Raw genomic sequence first — 24,786 nt, 5'->3', positions numbered from 1 at the left:
TTGCTCTTTTTTTCTGTTCCCCAGTACATAGTTGGCAATGTTTTTCATGTACATCCAGGAACAATTCTCTTAATAAGCAGGATGTGGGAGCTTCCAGGCCCCCAGTTGATGAACAGTTTGGTGTATGTTTTGGTTAATTTTAGGTTATTTTTTTTCCTAGAAGGGTTAAGAAAAACAAACAGAGAAATTACTCTAAATTCACAAAAATGCACATAAAACATGCCCCCCAGCCACTGCCTGACTTGAAAAACTGTCCCTCAATAATAATGTTGTTCCCCTTGTCTCTCATCTCACCACATAGCTTCTTCTGTCTCTCCCTGGTAAATGGCCTCTCTGGCCTGCATAGAGAGTGCAGGATCCTCTGCTGGCTTCTCTCTGCCATGCACCCCCCCCCCATGTCTGCTGGCTACCTCTCTCCAGTGCATGTAGCTGGCACAGATCTCTCCATTTGCTGAGCTAAGCACAGCTCTAGAAGCAGCTGCCAGGGATCAGCTGCAGAAGCCAGCAGCCAGTAACTGAGAAGACTCCAGTGAGGAATAAAGCAGGAGGCTGCTGAGCAGTAGTGTTACAAAGTCCCAGGACAGTTTCCCTGGAAGGGTTTTCCCAGCCAAACTAGGATCACTGACAGGTATACTGGTATCTTCCCTTCTCTGCCTCTCTCCACTGATCCCAGAGGAGGCACCACACAGGATATGGCAGGACAGGATGTCTTTCTTAAATTGTAAACTTTTTGGGGAAGGGATTGTCTTTGTTCCATTTATACAGCACCTAGCACAGTGGGGTCCTGGTTCACGAGTAAGGTTCCTAGCTGCTACAATAATATGAATAATAATGGTGTCTTGAGGCTTCTGTGTTACCTGTGTGCTTTGGGAGCAGAGAAACAGGCTGTTGGAAAGGCAGTTGTGTCAAACTGTAATACAGGCATGGATAACTGTAGATCAGGTGACAAAATTGGGTGGACTTTCTGAATAATCCAAGGATAGTCATAGTCACTCTTGTGCACTGTTGTGCCACGACCTTCCATGCTGACAGAGAAGTCAAGGATAAATCCATGTTCTTCCCTTGTTTTCCCTTTGAGGCTGTATTCCCTGAAAAATGGGTGTGCACAAATCACCAGCCAACTGAGTTTCATTGTATGTTTGCATATATTCTTGTTATTTAAAAGAAAATCTTTTGATTAAAGAAGAGAAGCTGTTTGCCTGTCCTTTGTCATTGTCTCATAACGTTGGGGTCTCTGAATTCCCAGTTATTTCAGGACTCCTGTGTGGCTTCAGTGATAAGAAGTGGCTTTTTTTCAGCTGGCATGGATGTTTCTATATTTCCTAGATGCTTTAATCTTAGAATTTATGCTGTGGGTATAGTCTAATACTTCAAACTTAAATATACTAGAAATATACATAAAGAGGCCAATATACATAATTTTAGAGGCCATTTCACCTTAATTAGATAATTTCCCAACATACAAATCAAAATGAATTGATGGTCCTTGGTTACAAAAATAACACATTTGACACTTTAATCTTGGGACTTTCCAGCTATAGATTAGACATTGAGACCTTTCTTGCAAGCTATTTTGCAAAGGCAGACCCCTGAACTTTTAAAGGAGACACTGGCATCAGTGAGGCTTCATGTGGGTGCCTCCTTATGTCAGAGTGGTCAGTTTACAGGATGAAGGGCTATTTTTTTTTTTTTAAAGCATTTTATGTATTTCTAATATTTTGTACTGAAAACGTGCTTGTCACCTGTTTGACCATTAACATAATTGTTCAACAAAGCAGGGAGAAAACACTTCTCTCTCATGAGTATAAAGATGTGTCCAACATTTCAGCAATGCTGACACATGCACTCCAATTCATTGATCTAGGCTAATTTAAATTTGTCTGAAAATGAAAGATTTTTTTTCTTATCGAGAAAAGTAAGGGTTTTTTTTATCCACTTTATTGACACAGATGTAAAATGACAAATATGAGTGTGCCAAATTTTTTGTGAGCTATGAGTTTCTAGCATGAGCTGGGAGCCTAAGGTTAATGAAAAGTACATTCTACCAAAGGCATACGAAATCAAGTCGCTTCCAAAGTTACTCAGAATATCTAACTTTTTCCCGAATTTGTGGTTATATTAATTTGAAATGAAAAGTACATAGAATTTTTAATAGTATGAGTGGAATTGTTTTACAACCTGTTGAGAATATTTGATTTATTTGTTGTCATCTAAACTATTATTTTATTAACAGGTAGTGAATTGGCTTGAAGGACCTGGATCAGAACAACTACGAACCCAGTGGGGGATAGGTGATTCAATTAGAGCCTCACAAGCTTTGCAACAGAAACATGAAGAGATTGAGAGTCAACACAGTGTGAGCTATTCCCCCCCCTTCCCCAAGTTACAACATGATTATGAGTACATATAATTAATTGTGAATAATGTAGTCCAGTGACAGATTCTTAGGAATTTGAGCAGGCAGTGATTTATCGGGTATAAAGAGGAGTATCTGCACTGTTTTAATTACCCCCTATGTCCTTTAGATACAGATTTTTATGGTTTCCAGTGTAGATAATAAAATCTAATTATATGCTTTTTGTCTGTGTGTTGATGTTTTAAAAGACACCATGACAATTTGTACTTTCAGTAAAAGTGAAATAAAAACAGGGAGAGTAAGCCTGAAAAAAGAACATTTTTGAAAATGTGTATGATAAGATCTGTGCTGCTCTGGTAAATGAGATGTTTAAAATTGGAGCTCATTTGGCTAGAACCTACCACTGTCAGTTATCACTGAACGTGGATTTCAGTTAACAAGATTTGAAATACAATTTAGTTTGAAATAAAATTTGACAGCTTATTTCTGACTTTGCTGACCAAATACTATACAGTAACTCCACACTTAACTTCATCCCAGTTAACGTTGTTTTGTTGTTACGTTGCTGATCAATTAGAGAACATGCTCGTTTAAAGTTGCACAATGCTCCCTTATAACGTCGTTTGGCAGCCGCCTGCTTTGTCCATTGCTTGCAGAAAGAGCAGCCCATTGGAGCTATCTGGTGGGGACTTGGAACCAGGGTGGATCAGCAGCCCCCCTATCAGCTCCCCTATGTTCCCTGTGTGGCAGCTGCCCAGCAGGCTATCAGTTGCCAGCAGTTCAGCTGTCCCTCCCCTCACTGCCATGGGCTGCTCCTGCCCTGTGCCTTGGAGCTGCTCCCAGGAGCCTCTTGCTTGCTGTGCACGGGGAGAAAGAAGGGTGCTGATGTCAGGGTGTCCCCCTCCCCTGCTCCTGCCCCCGCGCTCCTGTATCTCATCTCCACAGAGCAGGGGGGCCACAACAGGGCTCAGGACGGAGGGAGCTTGCTGGCAGCAGCTGCTGTCTCAACTTGCTGATCTACTTAAAAAGGCAGTGTACTTAGGATGGGGTCAGCATACTTAAAGGGGCAATGCACGTCTCTCTCTCACACACACTCTGTGTCTCTGTCTCTCTCTGCCATGCTATCTCCCCTCCCTCCATTCGTGCTGCCTTGTAGAGTGTGAGGCTAACATTAACAACTACGTGTTAACCCTTGAGGGCTCAGCTGAGTGCTAGTTCATCATTTATCAGTAAGGCATTCCCTGGGAAATATCCCCCTTCCCCCTTCCCCCCCCCCCCCCCATTTACATTAATTCTTATGGGGAAATTGGATTCACTTAACATCATTTCGCTTAAGGTAGCATTTTTAGGAACATAACTACAACAGTAAGAGAGGAGTTACTGTACTACTTTTCACTATACATCTGTTTACAGATACCTTTTGCAGACCTTTAGAAATAGAAATATCCTCTCTAAACCAACTGATTTATTGTTACTGAGATTTGATTACTCAGCATTCAGCCAGGGTAGGCTGCCTACTGTTTTATTCTTTCTCTGCTGAACTAAGCTCCCTAAGTCACCTACTCTGAAAAGTGACAATGTGTAAATGGCATTTTCTTACCCAACGTCTCTGATCGTTATGTGTATAGAGGAGGGGTCGGCAATCTTCAGCATACGGCCCATCAGGGTAATCCACGGGTGGGCCATGAGACATTTTGTTTACGTTGACCGTCCATAGGCACAGCCACCCCGCAGCGCCTAGTGGCTGCGGTTCACTGTTACCAGCCAATGGGAGCTGCGGGAAGCGACGCGGGCCGCAGGGCCGTGCTGGCCACCGCTTCCCGGAGCTCCCATTGGCCAGGAACGGTGAACCGCGGCCACTGGGAGCTGCGGGGGGCTGTGCCTGCAGATGGTTAACGTAACCAAAATGTGTCTCGGCCTGCCAGCGGATTACCTTGATGGGCTGCGTGCTGAAGGTCGCCGATCCCTGGTATAGAGAGTAATATCTGCTTGCTTTAATAACAAAATAATTGTAATGTTTTATTCATTTTAGTATTGTAGAACGACATAGATATGGAAGACTGGGCTGAATTCCATTCATGCTTACACATCATTAACAAAATGAGCTAAGTTCTATTGGAGGTCCAACTTTTGTCCTCAGGTCCTTACAATCCCACCGCAGACCATGGGGTGCAGAGGTGTGACTGAAGTCTGAATTTGGCCTACAGAATAAATATCACTGTTGATAATGCACAAGCAGGAAAGAACACAGCCTGGCTTTCAGTCCCAGTATGAATTTGCAGCACTGCCAGTTAGAAAAAAACATCTTTAGACTTATCAATTAAGCAAATTTGATCTAGAAATCATTGACATATTAAACATGGAACCCCATTTACAAAGTCACTTTTCAAAGTAGTTCTGTGCCTGAGTGCGTGTGTTTGTTTTTGCCCTCTAATCTGGGAGCATCTCCTATAATTGATCTGGAGCCAATTGCTGTCTGCCTTTTTCTCTTCCTCCTTTATCATTTTCCTAATTTTCTACAGTCTCTCTAGATCAGTGGTTCTCAAAGCCGGTCCGCCGCTTGTTCAGGGAAAGCCCCTGGTGGGCCGGGCCGGTTTGTTTACCTGCCGCATCCGCAGGTTCGGCTGATTGCGACTCCCACTGGCCGTAGTTCGCCGCTCCAGGCCAATGGGGGCGGCGGGAAGCGGCGGCCAGCACATCCCTCGGCCTACACTGCTTCCCGCAGCCCCCATTGGCCTGGAGCAGCAAACCGCGGCCAGTGGGAGCCACGATCGGCCGAACTTGCGGATGCGGCAGGTAAACAAACTAGCCCGGCCAACCAGGGGCTTTCCCTGAACAGCGAACCGGCTTTGAGAACCACTGCTCTAGATATTTATTTCTTCCCTCATTTCTGAAGTCAAACGGGGTGCGTGTCTGATCTTCTCTCCTCTCCACTGCTCTTCCCCTCCCCAACTCCCCCTTCATTACTTTGGAAACGTCTTCTATTTATTATTGACCGTATTGCTCTCATGTTGCTTTAGTTTCTGGAATGCTTCTATTTGTTTTTAATATTCTATGTGAATCCAGTCTTGAAAAGGAACTGCTTTAGATTTCTAGATAATAAGCAATTTGTGACCTATTTCATAGTTTCTCTGCATGTCTAATATACTTGAGCTCATTGTCTTTAGTCAAATTTCTGCCTTTTCTTCATGGTCATGACCTGTGAGAGTCTGGTCAATTTGGGTTTAGAGCTGGTCATTTGATTTAAACAGCCTTGATTAAATGCGTTGCGGGTCTTGTTATTGAAATAGTCAACAGTGTACTTGTAGTTTTAATTCTGTTAGATATTGGCAGCTTTTGCTACAATTGACCATTTTTGCCTTGTTTATTGGGCAATGACAAAATAAAGCATTAATCACTAAATCAGGTATTTCATTAATACAACCAATAGGTGGCACTATTCTCTTATGTTGGAATTAAGTAGGACATTTGAAGGTCATCTTGTCAGTAGACCAAAATAACAAACATGTCTAGCAGCCATATTTGGTATTACAAGTTTATAACGACATCAGATGAACATTGGATTTCTTATCTTGATATATGAAGTAGGCTTTCATTCTCCGTGAATTCTCCATCATTTGAAATGTTTTTCTTACCTAAATCTGTATATTATGGTTTCAACAATATAAAGGTATATACGGCAACACTTTGGAGACACCTTCTCTCATATAATGAAGAAACTTTAGAATAACCTGTTTCTATATTTTGCTGCCCCATTTTATTTGAAAGGTGTTTAATTCACTCTGCCTAAAATATTTTTCTAATGACATTTCTACGTTTATTGCTAGCAGTAGTAATATTGCTGAAAGCAATATCATTTGATTCAAAGGCAGTCTTTTAATAATGGTTTAACGTCATACTAGAGCCTTATCATTGTTCCTGTAGCATAACATGAATACCATAATGATAATTAAATAATGGTTTATGTTTAGACAGTGGAATTTTTGTGCTGTGCAAGCGACTATTAATGGGAATGTGTTTGCAGTATATGCCAATAGGCAGGTTGAGTTTAGAGTTTGTGACAATGGACCTCCCCCCTACCTTCAAGTAGTATCAGTAGGATCAGAAATACATACTTTTTTTGTAAAACTTGCAACTATATTTGAATTGATATAGGGCAGAGTGGATTGATTTTAAATCACCAATTTTAATCACAATTTAAATCAACAAGCAGGAAACCTTGATTTAAATAATTGATTTCAATTGTGTTTTCATTTACACTTTTAGTTCTTTTTCTAAAGAGAGGTTGATTCTCATTAGTTGCTAAGCATTAAAACATGTTGATTCGCAGTTAAATGTATCCTTTATTTACTCTACATTTTGGTGCTCCTTTTTGCTAACGGGGGGATATGCACATTTATTTAAGCAGTTATATACTTAAATTTTATATTTTTAATTTGGTTGGAAAATGAGGCATTTCTTATTTACTAGATTAATTATTTTGCTTGTGATTTTTTGTGAACTTCTGGTTGGGTGGTAATTCAAATTCAGTTACAAATGCACACAACCAGTATTTTATATATATTTTTTATTAGATAAAACTACCTTAAAAGTGATGGATACATAAGGGAAAAAAAAGTTTATCAAAACATGTTTTGCATTTCAAGCTAATTGATGTATTAGACAAAGGAAGTGTTATTGGTAGTTAATTGACTGAACTGTTTGTTTTTGGTTACTTCAAGATTTTAGAACTAACAGATCTCACCCTCTCACACCTAGTTTTTATTTATAGGCTACCTCAACACTAGAAGCTAGGGTTATGATTCCCAGCTCACGTAGACATAACCGTGCTAGCTCTCATGGAGATAGTACGCTAAAAGAAGTAGTGTAGCTGTGGCAGCGTGGGCAGTGGCGAGCAAAGGCACGTGTTAGCCATCCCGAGTACATACCTACAGTATCTAGTTGGGTTTGAACTTGGAGCAGCTAGCCTATGCCGTCACATTCCTCTGTCAGTGCTACTGTGGTGACTATTTTTAACATGCTAGTTTGATGAGAGTTAGCACATGTATGTCTACTTGAGCCGGGAGTTGCATCTCTAGGTCCAAGTTTAGACGTAGCCATCGATTGGAAAAGGAAAACAAGCTTTTCCTGCTTTTTCAAATCCCAATTGGTTTCTTAACTTGGAATAAACAGAAGTGAAAAAAGTATTCTCTCTGCACCTGCAGCAGAGGCTCCTGCTGTCAGAAGCTGATTTGAGACAATCTTTTGAAATACACAGAGCTCTTCTTGAGGTCTGGGAGAGATACTGAGAGAGTTACACTAAATACAAGGTCAAACAGATAATTTTTGCATTCTTAGTTAGCACTTATTTTAAGGTACTACTTATGCGAAACTATCTATTCAATCTTCTATTTAGTTGTGACACACTCAGTACCTTTTCCAGACCTCAAGAAAACCTGAAGAAGAGCTCTGTGTAGCTCAAAAGCTTATCTCTCTCACCAACAGAAGTTGGTCCAATAAAAGATATTACCTCACCCACCTGGTCTCTATAATATGCTGGGACTGACATGACTAGTACAACAATACTGCATAAAAGCTGGTTTATCACTTCAACAAACTCTGGTTCTAGGTGCTTAGCCAGTGACTTCTACCAGTTCAGTTTGACTTTCTTGGTAACAAACAAGTAAAGCTTAATATTATTTTTTGTATTTAACTTAGATGATTTTAATAGATTTTAAGTAGTTTAAATCTTAAAATAGGTTGTCAATTTCATATTTAATTTTACATGTATTTATTTTTTTAAAGTATATCTGTATTTAAATTTTAAAAAATCAGATTATTTAATTGTCCATTTTCAAATCATCGATTTTTATCCATCCTGATACAGGATGCAAAATGCTTCTTGGCATGTAAATTTTCAAAGTGCTGCATAAACCTACACTTACTGCTCTTGTAGCTGAAAGATTCCACTGATGTCCCATAAAGAAAAACATAATAAAATGCTCGATACATTCAAATGCATGTCATTTAAAAAGAAATAGATTTATTTTGGTGTTACTTTAAAGCTTTAATCATGTGGTTCTTGCTCTTTTTTTGTAGGAGTGGTTCGCCGTATATGTGGAGCTTAATCAGCAGATTGCAGCACTGCTAAATGCTGGGGATGAGGAGGACCTGGTAGAGTTGAAAGCACTACAGCAACAGTTGAGCGATGTCTGTTATCGGCAGGCCAGTCAGCTGGAATTTAGGCAAAATCTGTTACAAGCAGCGCTTGAATTCCATGGTGTTGCCCAAGATGTAAGCTTGGTTTTAAGTGTTTACAGTCTTACTTGCCGATACGCCGTTGACATAGTATTATTGAAGTTCACTATCTTGTACAAGGTGTATTGAGAAAACAAAGTAACTTCGGTGAAAAATGCAAAAGGCTTCATTTATTGGTAGCCTAATTGAAATACTATTGTTAAGCCTGAGGCCTTCTGTTTTGTAAGAGGAATGTGTATTGTAACACTAGACCAGGGATTGGCAACCTTTGGCACGCGGTTCGCCATACCAGGCCAATGGGGGCGGCGGGAAGCGGCGTGGGCTGAGGGATGTGCTGGCCGCTGCTTCCCGCCGCCGCCGCCATTGCCCTGAAACGGCGAACCGCAGCCAGTGGGAGCAGCGATTGGCCAAACCTGCGGATGCTGCAGGTAAACAAACCGGCCCGGCCCGCCAGGGGCTTTCCCTGATGGACCGCGTGCCAAAGGTTACCAATCCCTGCACTAGATGTTCTTGGTTTGGCCTTACATTTCTGTCATATTTAAGTTGTAAAATTAATCATGATAAGAGATTCAGCTAACTTCTCTTTACTTATATTTTTTGACTGGCTGGTTCTATTGCATGGGGTAGAATGTTCTTCAGAGTTTCTCTGCAAGATATTTTTCAAGCTGTTATTTGTCCGAAGTGGATTTTATCACAGGACATGGTGTTTTTTCTTTAAAGCCCAGTTGCTGTAACCATGTATTAGGTGATACTTTCAGCTTTCATTTAAAAAATAAGTTTCTAGCCTTTATGGATGTGGAGAAAAGCTTGAAAACTTGATGTAAGTGACCCTAAATGCTCAGGAACCAGAAGGCAAAGAAAAAGAACCCAAAATGTATTTGTTTTTTTTAATCTCAGTATTTTTAAACTAATCTCATGATTTTGGGGAGCCTGACTCATGATTCTGGAGCGCTTGGGCTTGGCAATACTGAGAGTGCTTATATGTCTTTTGTATTAATTGCAACTGTAACAATTTCATTACAAAGAATGGTTACATATCAGATATAAGGTTTGTCTTTATCCCTCTCTATTTCAGTTGTCTCAGCAGTTAGATGGCTTATTAGGGATGTTGTGTGTAGATGTAGCACCAGCTGATGGAGCATCAATTCAGCAAACTTTAAAACTGCTTGAAGAGAAGCTGAAAAGTGTTGGTAAGCAGAAAATTGCTGAAATACAGAAATATAAATTATACTGGATCAAGTAGTTGAAAGGGACAAATGCTGAGGACAATTTTTTCCATTTTTATTTAATATATTAAACTAATTTTCCCCTTGCTCAGTTCTTCCTTTACGCTCTTTCACCCCTTTCTTATATATAGTAAGATCACCTCTCCCCTAGCTGTAAAACCTGCATTCTCTACTGCATGTTTATCCCATATTTGTTTGTGCCGTGTTCTGTGGCTAGTTTATATGACAAATGATAAAAGTAATATGCACACAAATGAAATATATTGTTACAGTACAGTAACTCCTCGCTTAACGTTGTAGTTATGTTCCTGAAAAATGCGACTTTAAGCGAAACGATGTTAAGCAAATACAATTTCCCCTTAAGAATTAATTTAAATGGGGTGGGGGGGGGGGGAAATTAGGTTCCAGGGAAAATTTTTTCACCAGACAAAAGACTATATTTTATAAATAAATATATACACACACACACACACACACACACACACACACACTATAAGTTTTAAACAATTTAATACTGTACACAGCAATGATGATTGTGAAGCTTGGTTGAGATGGTGAAGTCAGAGGGTAGAAGAGGGTGGGATATTTCCCAGGGAATGCCTTACTGATAAATGATGAACTAGCAATTGGCTGAGCCCTCAAGGGTTAACACATTGTTGTTAATGTAGCCTCACGCTCTACAAGGCAGCACAAATGGAGAGGGGGAGACAGCATGGCAGACAGAGACACACCCTGTGTGTGTGTGTGTGTGTGTGTGTGAGTGATGTGCATTGCCTCTTTAAGTACACTTACCGCACTCTTAAGTACATTGCCTTTTTAAGTAGATCAGCAAGTTGAGACAGCAGCTGCTGCCAGCAAGCTCCCTCTGTCTTGAGCCCTGTTCCCCACCCCAACCCCGCTCTATGGAGATGGGGTAAGCAGGGGGGAGGGGGACATTACTTGTCTCTCCACACACACACACACACACACACACCCCAGCAAGCAGGAGGCTCCCTGGAGCAGCTCCAAGGCAGAGGGCAGGAGCAGCACATGACAGTGGGGGGAGGGACAGCTGAACTGCCGGCAATTGATAGCCTGCTGGGCGGCTGCCGCACAGGGAACTTAAAGAAGCAGGGAGCTGATGGGGGGGCTGCTGGTCCACCCTGGTTCCAAGCCCCCACCAGCTAGCTCCAATGGACTGCTCTTTCTGCAAGCAGTGGACAAAGCAGGCAGCTGCCAAACAACATTATAAGGGAGCATTGCACAACTTTAAACGAGCATGTTCTCTAATTGATCAGCAACATAACAATGAAACAACGTTAACCGGGATGACTTTAAGTGAGGAGTTACTGTATTTACATTTAGCAACAAACCTAGAGTTTGAATCTTGGACTGCACCTCTCTTTCCCCAAGCCTAGTCGGAGCATAGGAATATACTGCAAGAATTATATCCTGATCTCCCTGGAGGAAGATGAACCTCCTGTTCCCAAACAGTGAATCCTTTATGAATTATCTAAATTCTGAAGGGAGTTATGTTCTGCCTATCCAGCCCTAGCTAGGATGCTTGCAATGATAAGACTTGTAATTAATTTTTTTTACAGACTCTAAATGCCATATGTTAGCTTTATTATAAGGGAAAGGGCAGTAAGTAGGAAGAGATTGTGGAATGAAAAGATATATTAAAATTGAAATAGCTGAAGTAATTAAATTTGAAAAGTTATTGCACATGTGCAGTAATTTATATTGTGTATACCTCAAACCATACACTATATTAAAATGACACACAATAAATATGCTGTGCTGTAGATTTAACAACAGACTTTAAGGGCAAGCACTGAAGGATTCTTCATACTACAGTATCCAAAAGTTTGTCAACCATGTAAAATGTATTTTAAAATCATAGCCTGCATGTTCTTTGCATGACAGACATTCACTGTCTCTGATAATGATAGACCTTTTAGAAATAAATATGTATGCTTAAGATTGTATGCACTAATTACCTATATTTATGCTGAAACAATTATAGCTGACTATTAAATCTCAGACATTTCCTTGAAACGCATTTATTTATTTCATGGTCCAGCAGGTAAAAAAATAACAAATCCATTTTCCCTAGCATTCTGTAAATATTATAGAATGATGCATCTAATTGATGCTCTCAGATCAATATGTTTCAATACAACCAAAATGTAAAGTTGTACATCTAGGAACAAAGAATGCCGGCCATACATACAAATACGCCGGATTCCATCCTGGGATCAGTGATGCTGAAAAAGACTTGGGGATCATGGTGGATAATCAGCTGAACATGAGCTCCCATTGTGATGCTGTGGCCAAAAGGGCTAATGCGATCCTCGGATGTATTAAGAGGGGAATATCGAGTAGGAGTATGAAGGTTATATTACCTCTATAATTGGCACTCGTGCTACTACTCCTGGAATACTGTGTCCAGTACTGGTGTCCACACTTCAAGAAGGATGTTGAAAAATTGGAGAGGGTTCAAAGAATGGGGAAAACTAACCGGATTTAACAAACAAAATATTTTCATTTATTTTGGTTTTAGACTTAGGCCTGCAAGGCTTGCGTGAAAAAGGCCAAGGTCTTCTTGACCAGATATCTAACCAAGCATCCTGGGCCTATGGAAAAGATGTAACCATAGAAAACAAAGAAAATGTGGACCACATCCAGGGAGTGATGGAAGATATGCAGCTTAGAAAACAACGGTAATAATAGCACTTCTAGTGGTTATGATGATTTTTACACTTTAAAACAAAAAAACCTGATGCTATTTTAAATCAGACCCTTGTTTATATGGGACTCAGCCACGGGATGATGGTGAAATCCTAATTTATGCAGTTGCAATCTGGGTGACTTAAATCTCGCATTCCATTTAAACGAGAGAAGTTTTATTTTCTTCTTCCCCTAGAACTGTTGTTGTGGCACACTCCTAAATCCAAAGATGGCTACATTTCAGGGCTAGATGGGTGTGGGTGTGGGTGAGAGGGTAGTACATAAGGCCATGTGCTCCCTTCTGTTCTTATACACCGCTACCTCGATATAACGCGACCCGATATAACACTAATTCGGATATAACGCGGTAAAGCAGTGCTCCGGGTGGGCGGGGCTGCGCACTCCAGTGGATCAAAGCAAGTTCAATATAACGCGGTTTCACCTATAATGCGGTAAGTTTTTTTGGCTCCCGAGGACAGCGTTATATCGAGGTAGAGGTGTACTTAGATGTGAGCAAACATAGATTACTCAAAAATCTTCCTGAATTGGGGCCTTATTGTGTTAAAGACAATTATTTTCCCAATATTTCTTTTCCACCAATATGATTGTTGTAGTCAGGGCCGGCTCCAGGCACCAGGCAACCAAGCTGGTGCTTGGGGCGGCACCTGGAGGGGGGCGGCGCGGCGCTCGGGCTGCCGGGGAGAGCGGGGCCACTGCCGGGCTCGCTGCCCTCCCCCCGGCGCTCTGGCCGCCCTCCCCCCCCGCGCCCTCCCTCCGGCTGCCGGGGGGAGAGCCGAGCCCCCTGGCGCCCTGCCCCCGGCCGCCGGGGGGAGAGCGGAGCCCGCGGGGGGGGGGGGGGGCGGCCGGAGGCTTTTTTGCCTGGGGCGGCAAAAAAGCCAGAGCCGGCCCTGGTTGTAGTTGCCACAGGGGTGTTGCATGATCTTCAGTTGGAGAGGAGGTGGTCTGTGTGATCGCAGGTGTGTAAGATGAAGAGGTGTTGGTCCACGAGAAAACCTCTCTGTTAAGATGTGAGCCCCATGATAAAAAAGTTTGAAGACCACCTGTCCTAAACCTTTCTCTAGGAAGGATCTTTCACCTGATAAATCCATTCAGCTTTGTAGCTCTGTTGAAGGGACAGCAGCTGTTCTCAAGTGCAAGATTTTTTCGTTACCTTTTACAGAAATGTATTTTGAAAGTGACTTAAATGTAGCCCCTTAACATTTTCTCATCTTAGCAAGAAGTCCTAGGTGTCTTATAGCTGCTCTAGCCAAAGCAATCTTTGAGGCTTTTTGTTTGTTTTGAATTCATATTGACAAATGACATCCTTTGTATACTAATATGGCACATGGTTTTGTTAAAATAATTGAAACTTGGATCATCAGAACTAAATAAAATCCACACTTTTCCTTACCATTACTATTGTGGTTTCTACCAGAGAAAAGAAGTTTGGACAGTTAGAATTCTACCTAATTTGCACAACTTATACTAGATTAAAAGGAAATGCCCAAGGACTAATCTTTGAAAATATTCATCTCACTACGAAAGCACATTTTTCTGGCTCAAGTACATCAGCTTCCATAACAAGAATGCCTCATCTGTAATATTACTGACATTTTTTTTCCAGAGAGAGAACAATATGGTTAAGATCTGAATGTGAATTTTCTCCCCTCTGATGGATATGCACAAAGGAATTTGTATGACTAAAAGTCCTTTAGTTAGCCTGAATACAAATCAGGTTCAAAGTAAAATCAGACAAGGCATTAGTTTTTAATTTATTTTCCCACTTGAATTGCAAGATTTGTTTGCAGTAGCTAATTGTAAATAGTTTTAAGATTCCTGGTAGGTCCAAACCGTGTGTGAGTAATACAATAAGAATTGTAAAATATTGGCTGCTAAACCTATCCAATGTTTCATAAATTTTTGAATGTTTATTTCTAGGGATATTTTGGCTAGATCACTAAAATTCTTGGAATCTAAAAGTCATGTTTTCTCACACTCTTTCAATAGCTGCTGCTCAGTGTAAGCATTGCAGCACTGCAAGGCACACTTAACAAAGTTCAAAATTTTAATATGTTGCTGGGCTCATGCAAATTACAAAGCCTGTTTGAAAAACACGCGTGTGCATGTGCATATCCTGTCACTTACAAAGCTAACTGTTGCTATCATGATTAACTATCTGAATTTGTTACTGAGCTATGTAGGATTCTGATTCTCTCTATATATTCAACTCAATGTCTTTTAAATTCAGAGGGAGAAGTCATTATTTAGATTAATGAATTATAATATTGAGCTCTGAAGGTTGACAGGAAAGTGCTTCCAATATTTTCATATCATGACTGTATAAAATGAATTATGTCATGAGTTTAGTTTTAGCTATCCTCTTTCTGCACTAATTTTATATAAATTACATTTTGAATGGTTTCCGACAAGAGTTACAGCAAAGAAAATCATCCAAACTAATCTTAAAAGTCTTTATGGTTCTTGTTTATGATGATTAATTTATCTTGTAACCTTTTAAATAGTAGTTGGCTAAAAATGGTGGAGTGGGGAAATGCAGATGAATTTTAGACATTCTCCAGTTTTATTCATCAAGATGTCTTGAAGGTGATGGCTGTTGACAAATCAGTGTGTTTTAGTGCTCAGCTGCATTTACTGCATGTTTCATGAGAATGCATTGCAAAATCCAGTCATGTGTGGACCAGGCTAGTGGCACAATAATGCGTTTACCTTGTTCATGAAAACTGACTTCTTGATGCTGTAGGTTTAAAAATGCATAAATTGAGATACCATAGCTCTCGTTCCCAAGGTATATTTAGTGTGCTGAATGGTTACTCTTTCTGTGAGGTTATTTCATTTATTCCTAAATGTTTGGGTTTCCTCAGGTGTGAGGACATGGTAGATGTGCGACGGCTAAAGATGCTTCAGATGGTTCAGTTATTTAAATGTGAAGAAGATGCTGCTCAGGTAAGGCTGGCTATAGAACTTCACAGTTCTGCTGTGTTCAGACATGTTTGCTGGTTGAACTGTGTGAAATATTCCTTAAATGTGTATTGCATAAACATGATTGTGCTTTTGTGATGGCATGGTGCTTCCAGATATTGAGGGCTTGTCTAACGTGGCTACCATATAGCTCTTCACTCAGGCTGTGTCTTGGTACTAAATGCAAACTTTTCTCTATGATGAATCTAATTTAATTGGCAGTCTTGATTATGAAATTTGACTGTTATGTGATTTATGTAATCCTATGTCAGGTTTTATCTTAATCTAAATTTAAAATGCATGAATTACAACTCTTTTTTTTTCTTTTCTTTTTTTTTTAAATGTAATAAGAAAATCATTCATTTTAATACAGGACCCATACAGGACCCATCATACCACTTCTGCAAATATTATGCTGACAAATGCTTTTTTCAATTTTAAAGTATATTTTTCTCTTTTGATTCTTTTAAATTTAGTCTTTTACTTTGTTTTTAATTATTTCAGAGTATTCACAAAGAGTAAAAGATTATAGCAATGAATAAAAATAACAGATTAGAAGTGGGGGTTATATACAGAATACTGATTTAGTTGAGACCTTTTCTGATTTTTTTAAATGCAAAGCGATATTTCAGATTTAAATTTGGCTCGGTGTACTTGATGATTTTCTTTTTAATCAGCTTTAAAGCCAGTTTCTATTCTTTTAATTTACTTCTCTTTTTAAGGCAGTAGAATGGTTAAGTGAACTGTTGGATGCTCTGCTTAAGACCCACATCAGATTGGGAGATGATTCTCAAGAAACCAAAGTTTTGTTGGAAAAGCATCGAAAGTTTTTTGATGTTGCACAGGTGAGTGGTGGATTATCTTCATTCTAGAAACTCACTTTTTGCATAGCTACAGGCAGCTTTTAGCTGTACTTGGTATAAATTTGGGGGACAGTAGTAGAGTTTCCACTGTTAACTGTTTTCATACTTTGCATCCATGCTTGCCTAGAGAAATACTAATAACCAAAATCAGTGATTAGATTTAGAAAGATTTTAAAGCTGCAGTAACCCATATTGGTGCTGGCAGGCTTATGACCTTCATAGGTTCTGATGGGCACAGGAAATGCAGAGCATAAAAGAAGTTTGATGTTGATAAAAATGGGAGATGTCTGAGATGGTTTTCCTAACGAATTCTGAAGTGATTGCAACTAATGTAGCAAAAATATGGGCCAGCCATCTGGCATATTGGTACAGCTATGAATTACAGTGCAAGAGATGTGGGTTTCATGTCTGTTTCCAGGATATAGGTAACTGGAGATCGAGGAACTACATTGTATCTCAAAAGCAACTCTCACATTGATGCAGAGACTCCTGATAGGCATTAAAAAAAGAAAAAAAAAACAGAAATATAGCCATCTACTTAGTGAACTAATTATTATTCACATATAATTTGTAGATGATGTATTTTACTGGACTAGATCAGTGCAAGCATGCTTTGTGGAATTACATCTAAGAGAATTCATCTCTTGCAGGTTTGTCTGTATCGTTACACATTGTCTATTCTGAAGCTGAATTTTACATGTACTCTGTTTTTTCTTTGCAGAGTACTTATGATTATGGGAGACAGTTACTACAGGCTACAGTTGTACTGTGCCAGTCTCTGCGATGCACTTCTAGGTCCTCAGGAGACACACTTCCGAGACTAAACAGAGTATGGAAACAGTTTACAATAACTTCTGAAGAGAGAGTACACAGGTTGGAAATGGCTATTGCATTTCATTCAAATGCTGAAAAGGTGAGTTTTTTTAGGAAGAAAAACTAGTTCTATTTTAGTTGAAGTAAAATGAAAAATAAACATATAAATTAAATCCTGTTGTGTATTTATTGAACTACAATCGAATTCTGCTTATTTTGCTTTCTACATTTTTAACACTAAATTAAATAGCATTTTCTATATTAAAAATATATTTTATAGTTCAGCTCTTTGAAATGTAAAATAAATCCCATAAAACTGTCATTAATGTAAATCATTGTCTCTTCCATTTGATTATCATAGTCACTTAGCTTCAAATTACTTACAATTCGAACATATTGACCCAAGAGGGCTGTATAATCAACAGTAATACCTAAGAGAGAAAGGACAGTCTTTGGTTAAGGCACTGGACTAGGAGCCAGAACAACTTGGTTCACTTCCTGGCTCTGATGCTGACTTTTTGGAGGGGTGGGGGAGGGGTTATTGTTAGGAGTACTCTGTGTTGATATTGTCTTTATCATAAAAGTAAGTGTCCCACTACTGTCCCCTTTGGGGTATTAGTTGTGGTCACAGAGAAGAGCGCGTGTAGCCTATCATAATGTGAGGAAAAACTGCCCTTGATATTGAAGCATAGTCTTGTTGTAGAGTTAATCCATATATTCCTGACTTCCAATAATTTTTTTCTTAGTTAGAAATCATTTTGGATTTAAGGGTATTGGGAGGCTCAGGAGATTGATAATAGGCTACCAACTCTTGTGGCTATGCTATCAATTCAGGGAAAATCTAGGTCAGTGTCTGAAAGCTGTTCAAATCGGATGATAAATGGTAAGAGTTGGTAAATGAAGTGACTGTCTTAGTCCAGCTCTTAATGTAGAGTTGTCCATATCACAAAAACTCTTTCATAACTGGAAATAATTCACTGACACATTTGTAGGCAGTCTAAGTAGAAAGAAGTGAATGGATATGCAGAGAGAATTCGTTTCTCACCCATAAAGGTAGGTAGTCTTCCTACAGCTACGTTGTGGTATGTTGATGGGACGCTGTGAAGAATCTTGCACAGCTACTGCCCATACTCTTTACCAATTCAATGGATAAATCAGCACTTCAACATTGCCAGTCTGGTGGCAGACCTTTTACAAGCACCGCTTTTGCTCAAACTTTACCAGAAGAGGAAAAGGATGACTTTGGATTTTTAGATGAAAATATAGTGAAGTACTGACACTAGGTCCAGATCCAGTGTAGCAATTTGTATGGTCCTATGTTTTAACCCTTTCACACCTGTTGACCTTTACACTAGTGTGTAGTGTCTGAAAAACTGGTTGGAGTTCTCAGGAATAATTTGAGTGGCTCTTTTATTATTCATGTGCTTGTATTTCAAATTGCTACTTAGCTTGTTGGCTGATACGGGTTATTTTTGTATGCATTTGAATTAGTTGTTGGAATACCTGGTGGTGAGTTGTGGTTTTATTTTATTTATTTATTCATTTATGTATTTGGAACTACTTAGCAGTAATGTAAAATGTATTGGCACATAGTGCAGCAGCCCAGACTATCTTGTCAGCGTGGGTTAATCATTTGTTTTAGATTTTCTGAGTGTACTTTGATTGTTACAGATTGGTTTTATATAAATGTGTACATGAAGATGCATTAACTATGCTGGTTAATGTTTCTGCAGAAGCTTGATACTGTCCAGTCTCTCTCTTTTGTTGTACTTTTTCATATTGTTTGTTACAGATTTTGCAAGAATTTCCAGAGCAGCCGGAAGCCATTAATGAAATGGAGCAATTTGATGAAATTGAAGCAGTTGGGAAATCACTGTTGGACAGATTAACAGTGCCTGTAGTTTATCCTGATGGGTATGGAACATGTTATTGTAATACTTTCTCAATATGCTTTTGTTACAGTTTGGCAGTGGTATGATATGCAGAGGTGATTAGAACATTTAGTGTTGAAATTGTTCATATTTATAAAATATCTGAAAAGCAGGGTGTACAGTGAGGTGGCAAAATTTGCGGATGATACAAAATTACTCAAAACAGTTGTATCCAAAACTGATTACAAAGTGTTACAAAGGGATCTCAATGAACTGGGTGACTGGGCAACAAAATGGCAGATGAAATTCAGTGTAAAAGTGCGAAGTAATGTACATAACGCAATGTAATTGCAACTATAGATAAAAATTATGGGGTTTCAATTAGCTGTTATTACTCAAGAAAGACATGTTAGAGTCGTCATGAATAGATATCTGTGGCGGGCCTGCCACCACACTGCCCCTTTGTGGCAGGGGTGTGATGGGGTGTCAGAGCCTCGCCACTCCCAAGTTCCTGCGCCCGTCTCTCTGTGGGAGACTGGTTGCAGCCTAATGGCCTCCTTCCACACAGTCACCCCTTGCAAGTGGGCTAGTGCGGCCTAGAGGCCAGAGTCCATGTAACTCACCCCAAACATCAGGGCAGTGCGGCTCAATGACCAGGGTCCCTATAAACCATTACCAGCATTGGAGCAGTGCGGCCTAATAGCCAGAGTCTATACAATCCCGCTTGCAAGTGGGGTAGTGTGGCCTAGCGGCCGAAGTCCATAGGATTCCTGCGGTGTGGGGGGATGGTAGGGGGATCCGGGCCCGCCCGCTCCACCAGGTCCTGACCCAGGGCCCTGGTAGTGGCAAGCTCCCCTTGCAACCCACTTGGCGGGGATCCGCCCACAACACGCTGAGTGTCTGTGCGGCTCTAACGCCGTTCGCCTCTAAAATTCCCCTGGGTCACTTCCTACCAGAGATGCCAGGTTCTCCGCTTCGGGTGGTCTTCCAGTCTGTTCCCCTCCTGCGACGTCCTCTGTGTGGGTATCAGGGTAGGTCCTGGCTTGGCTGGTCTCCGGATCTGACGCGCAGGCTGTCCCTCCTCGGGAGCCTCCTTCCCCTCTGGTGGTCAGCCCAGACTGAGCAGCTCTGCAGGCTTTTATACCTGTTCTCCAGTTGGAGCATGCCCAGCAGAGCTTCTGGGGCATGGCTTCCTCTGCTAGGAAGGAAGGATTAACCCCTGCGGTACCAGTGCGGGGCCGTTCTGCCCCGTCACACACCTTCCCCCTTAAAACAGCCACCAGGGCCGGCTGACCCTTAACCGTTTCCTCCCTCTCCTCTCCCCCAACTCGGGAAAAGAAGTCTGCAGTCCCATGGGCCTTCCCTGGCCAGTGTAACACGTGGAAGGAGTAGGGTTGAAAGGACAGGTACCACTGCATGATTCGTGTATTCGTTTCCTTCATGTTATTAATCCATCTGAGGGGTGCATGATCAGTCACCAAGGAGAAGGGGTTCCCTAATAGGTAGTACCTCAGTGCCTCGACTGCCCATTTAACCGCAAAGACCTCCGCTCTATAGTGGAATACCGGGTTTCTCGGGGGAACAGCTTGCGGCTTAGGTACAAGACAGGGTGCGCTTTGCCCCGCACCTCTTACGATAGCACGGCTCCCAGTCCTACCTCTGAGGTGTCAGTCTGGAGGATAAAGGACTTTGTGAAGTTGGGCTGCATCAATATTGGCTCCCGGGTCAACCGTTCCCGCAGGGCACAGAAAACCTTTTCACAGTCTTCCAACCACTGGACCTTCCATGGGTAGGAGCTTCTTGTCAGGTCTGTCAGGGGGGCGGCTAGCGTGGCAAATCGTCGGTAGTATCCGGCCAGTTCTAAGAACTGCCGTACTTGCCTTTTTGTCATGGGTATAGGATAGCTCCTCAAGGCTTCCACCTTATCTACCAAAGGGCAGAGTTTCCCTTGGCCCACCGTATAGCCCAGGTAGGTCACTTCTCTTTGGCCCAACTGACATTTGGCTGGGTTTGCGGTAAGGCCTGCCTTGCCCAGAGCTTGTAGCATATTGGTGAGGTGCTGGAGATGTTCCTCCCAGTTGGCACTGTAAACGACGATGTCGTCGATGTATGCTGTGGCGTACGAACTCTGGGGGCTTAACACTTGATTCATGAGCTGCTGGAAGGTAGCCGCGGCCCCATGTAACCCAAAAGGCATCATCGTAAATTGGTAGAGGCCAAATGGTGTTGGAAAAGCCGTCTTTTCTCTGGAGGCAGGTGTCAAAGGGATCTGCCAATATCCCTTGGTCAGGTCTAGGGTGGAGATGAATTCTGCGTTACCTAGTCGTTCCAGCAGCTCATCCACCCGGGGCATGGGATAGGCATCAAAACGAGAGACCACACTCACCTTACAGAAGTCAATACAGAACCTGACTGTTCCATCCAGTACTATTGGGCTCCGCCATTCGCTTCTTGACTCTTCGACCACCCCCAGACCAACATCATTTCAAGCTCTTTCAGCACCGTCTCCCACATCTTCCTGGGGAGCGGGCAGTGGTTCTCCCTCACTTTGTGGCTGGGGATGGTGGTGATATGATGGCTGGTCAACGTGGTCTTCCCTGGATGAGCTGACAAGACAGTGGGGAAGGCTTATATCAGCTGTCGTACCTGTTCCTGCTGTACTGGGTCGAGCTCCTGGCCTATGGCTGCTGTCTCTGGTTCCACCAGTTTGCCGGCCAATGGCCCCAACTCGGGTTCTGGAGGGTATGGGGCGATCATCAGGCCTTCCCGGTCTCTCCAGGCCTTGAGGAGGTTCACATGGTAGACCTGAGTGGCCTTCCTTCACCCCGACATCTGAACTTCATAGTCGACAGGCCCTATTCACCTGGTCACCTCGAAGGGGCCCTGCCATTTTGCTAACAGCTTAGATTCGGAGGAAGGTAGCAGCAAGAGGACGTGGTCCCCAGGCTCAAAACTTCTCATCTTCGCCCCTTTATTGTACTGAGCCTCTTGACTACATTGGGCCTTCGCCAGGTTCTCTTGTGCTAAAGCTCCCAACTCTCGGAGCTGCTCCCGTAGGTGAAGGATATATTGAACGGATCCTCTGACCTGGGTCTCCTGTTCTGACCACGTTTCTTTCAAGAGATCTAGGATCTCCCGGGGTTTCCTCCCATAGAGGAGTTCGAAGGGGGAGAATCCCGTGGAAGCCTGTGGCACCTCTCGCATGGCGAAGAGGAGTGCTGGGAGCAGCTTATCCCAGTGCCGAGGGTCATCTTCCACGAACTTTCTCAGCATGGTTTTCAGGGTGCCGTTAAATCTCTCTACCAACCCGTCCGTCTGAGGGTGGTAGACTGAGCATAAATATTCAACAGATGGCATAGCTCTGCCATCAACCTAGAAGTCATGTTAGTCCCTTGTTCCATCAGTATCTCCCGTGGCAAACCGACACGGGCAAAGATCTGCAGGAACTCATTGGCGATGACCAGGGCTGTGGCGGTCCCCAACAGTACCGCCTCTGGGTACCGCGTTGCATACTCGAGGACGACCAGGATGTACTTGTGGCCCGAACTGCTCTTTTCCAAGGGCCCCACCAAGTCTAGGCCAATCCGCTCAAAGGGCATTCCAATCACCGGCAAAGGCAAAAGGGGGGCTTTCGGTACCCCTTTTGGGCTGGCCTTCTGGCACTCGGGACAAGAGGTGCAGTAATCCCGCACCTCTTGATGGATTCCTGGCCAGAAGAACCTCTGGGCCACCCGTTGCAGCGTTTTCTCCCTCCTCAGATGTCTGGCCCAAGGTACTGAGTGAGCCAAGTGGAGTAAGTTCCGCTGGAACCGCCACAGAACCAATAGTTGGCGCACGTGGTCTTTCGCTTGTGGTTCCTGGACCACCTGATAGGGTAGGTCGTTATGGATCTCAAAGCGGGGGCCTTGCTGCCGCTGTTGGGGTGGGTCTTCCTCCCCCAGGGAGCCCGTTGCCTGCTCCCAGGCCTGGCTGTGGGAGGTGTCTCCCATTTGTTCTTCGAGAAAATCAGCATTGACATCCAGCTATCCCTGGCCCTCTCTTGTTGTGGCCGCGGTAAGGGCTCAGCCTCCTTCAGCTATCTCAGGATTCTCCGAGGGCCCCTACAGGGGGTCGTCTGACACTGGTTGGCCTAGTAATCCAGGACTTTCGGACCGTGCCCTCCCCTTTCCTCATGGGCCGGGTACCCCACTCTCTCAGGAGGTCAGCGAAGCCCGGCCAATCGTGTCCCAGAATCACTGGGTAAGCTAACTTCAGGGCCACCCCAACTAGACAGCACCCTCCTTGTTGAGCAGCCTCGAACTGCACTCAGACGGTGGGGTACACTGCAGGCATATGGGGGCCCCGGTGGGGCCGGTGGGCTCTACCAGCCCCGCCCGGATAACCGTCTGGGTACATCCTGAGTCCACCAAGGCCATGGTAGATGTCCTGTCCACTCTCACTGGTACGACCATCTTACCAGGCTCCCACTTCCGGGCACGTAGACCAGCGGCCCAAACCTGCCTGTAATTACAATCCATGTATGGGCACTCCCTCTGGAAATGCCCTATCTGTCCGCACTCGTAACACCGGTCCCACTTTCCTTCTCTGAGTGGGGTGTTCTGGGGGGTGCTCTGCCTTCCTGACGGGTCCTCTTGGCTCCGCACGAGGTTCGCCCTGGTTGGGTCCCTTGCACTGCAGGTTGGTGGGGTCCCCGATGACTGGGCATACAAACGGGGGCGCCCCCCTGTGCCGGGGTTGGGTTCCGTTCACCCAAGTTTCCCAATTTGGAGCCGGCCTTCCCCTCTCCCTCCGCTGCCAGGTAATCCTCCATTATGGAGGTCGCTTCGGTGAGGGTCTTCGGGCAGTGCCGCTGCACCCACTCCTTCCCCCCCGGTAGGAAGGGTCTGTAATTGCTCTAGGGCCACGGTCTCCGCTACTTGAACGCTCGTATGGTGTTCTAGTTCTGGCCACCTCCAACAGAGGTCACGGATTTGCTGTGTCATGGCTTGTGATCGGGCCCCCGGCGCGTACCGCTCTCCGTGGAGTCGCTGGCGGTAAGTCTCGGGGTTGATGCCCATTTGGTCCCAGATGGCTGTCTTGACCTTAGAGTAGTCCAGCGCCTCTTGTGGATCGAGGTTGCGATATGCAGATTGCACTGGGCCCGTTAAGTAAGGGGCTAAGATAGTGGCCCAATGTGCAATGAGCGGTTGCAAACTGCTCGAAAGTCACGAGAAAGGCCTCGGGGTCGTCCCTGGGCCCCATCTTGGTTAGGCGCACCGGTAGCCCTCCGAGGCCATCACCCAATGAAATTAATAAGCAGGAGGTTTAAAACAAACAAAAGGAAGTACTCCTTCACACAATGCACAGTCAACCTATGAAATTCATTGCCATGGGATGATGTTTGTGACCACCAAATGTATAACTGGGTTCAAAAAAGAATGTTCTTGGAGAATAGGTCCATCAATGGCTATTAGCCAAGATGGTCAGGGACACAATGCCATGTTCTGGGTATCCCTAAACTTCCAACTGCCAAAAGCTGAGACTGGATGACAGCTGACGGATCACTCAAAATTGCCCTGGTTTGTTCATTCCCTCTGAAGTATCTGGCACCAGCCACTGTCAGAAGACAGGATACTGGCTAGATGGACTGGTCTGACCCAGGATGGCCGTTCTTATGTGCTTAAACACCAATGTAATGAACTGCTATCAAGATTTTTTTCTCAGGAGTAGAAAAGGGGGCAGTTCCACTCCAT

At 43.1% G+C, this 24,786-nt stretch overlaps 1 protein-coding gene across 1 annotated transcript in view; it reads left to right on the top strand.

The window, feature by feature from the left end:
- The window catches only part of SESTD1 (SEC14 and spectrin domain containing 1), a 139,901-nt gene that overhangs the window by 112,585 nt on the left and 2,530 nt on the right, over positions 1-24,786 (top strand). Inside the window, exons 9-16 of the mRNA XM_065413701.1 lie at positions 2,234-2,356; positions 8,435-8,629; positions 9,669-9,783; positions 12,362-12,521; positions 15,411-15,492; positions 16,230-16,352; positions 17,092-17,283; positions 18,976-19,097. Of these exons, the coding sequence (XP_065269773.1) occupies positions 2,234-2,356; positions 8,435-8,629; positions 9,669-9,783; positions 12,362-12,521; positions 15,411-15,492; positions 16,230-16,352; positions 17,092-17,283; positions 18,976-19,097 (1,112 nt within the window). The remainder of the gene's footprint in view (positions 1-2,233; positions 2,357-8,434; positions 8,630-9,668; positions 9,784-12,361; positions 12,522-15,410; positions 15,493-16,229; positions 16,353-17,091; positions 17,284-18,975; positions 19,098-24,786) is intronic.

This window comes from Emys orbicularis, chromosome 11, assembly GCF_028017835.1.
Source record: "Emys orbicularis isolate rEmyOrb1 chromosome 11, rEmyOrb1.hap1, whole genome shotgun sequence".
NCBI lineage: Eukaryota > Metazoa > Chordata > Testudines > Emydidae > Emys > Emys orbicularis.
The sequence above is the reverse complement of the archived record's forward strand: the minus strand, read 5'-3'. Positions and strand labels throughout refer to the sequence as shown.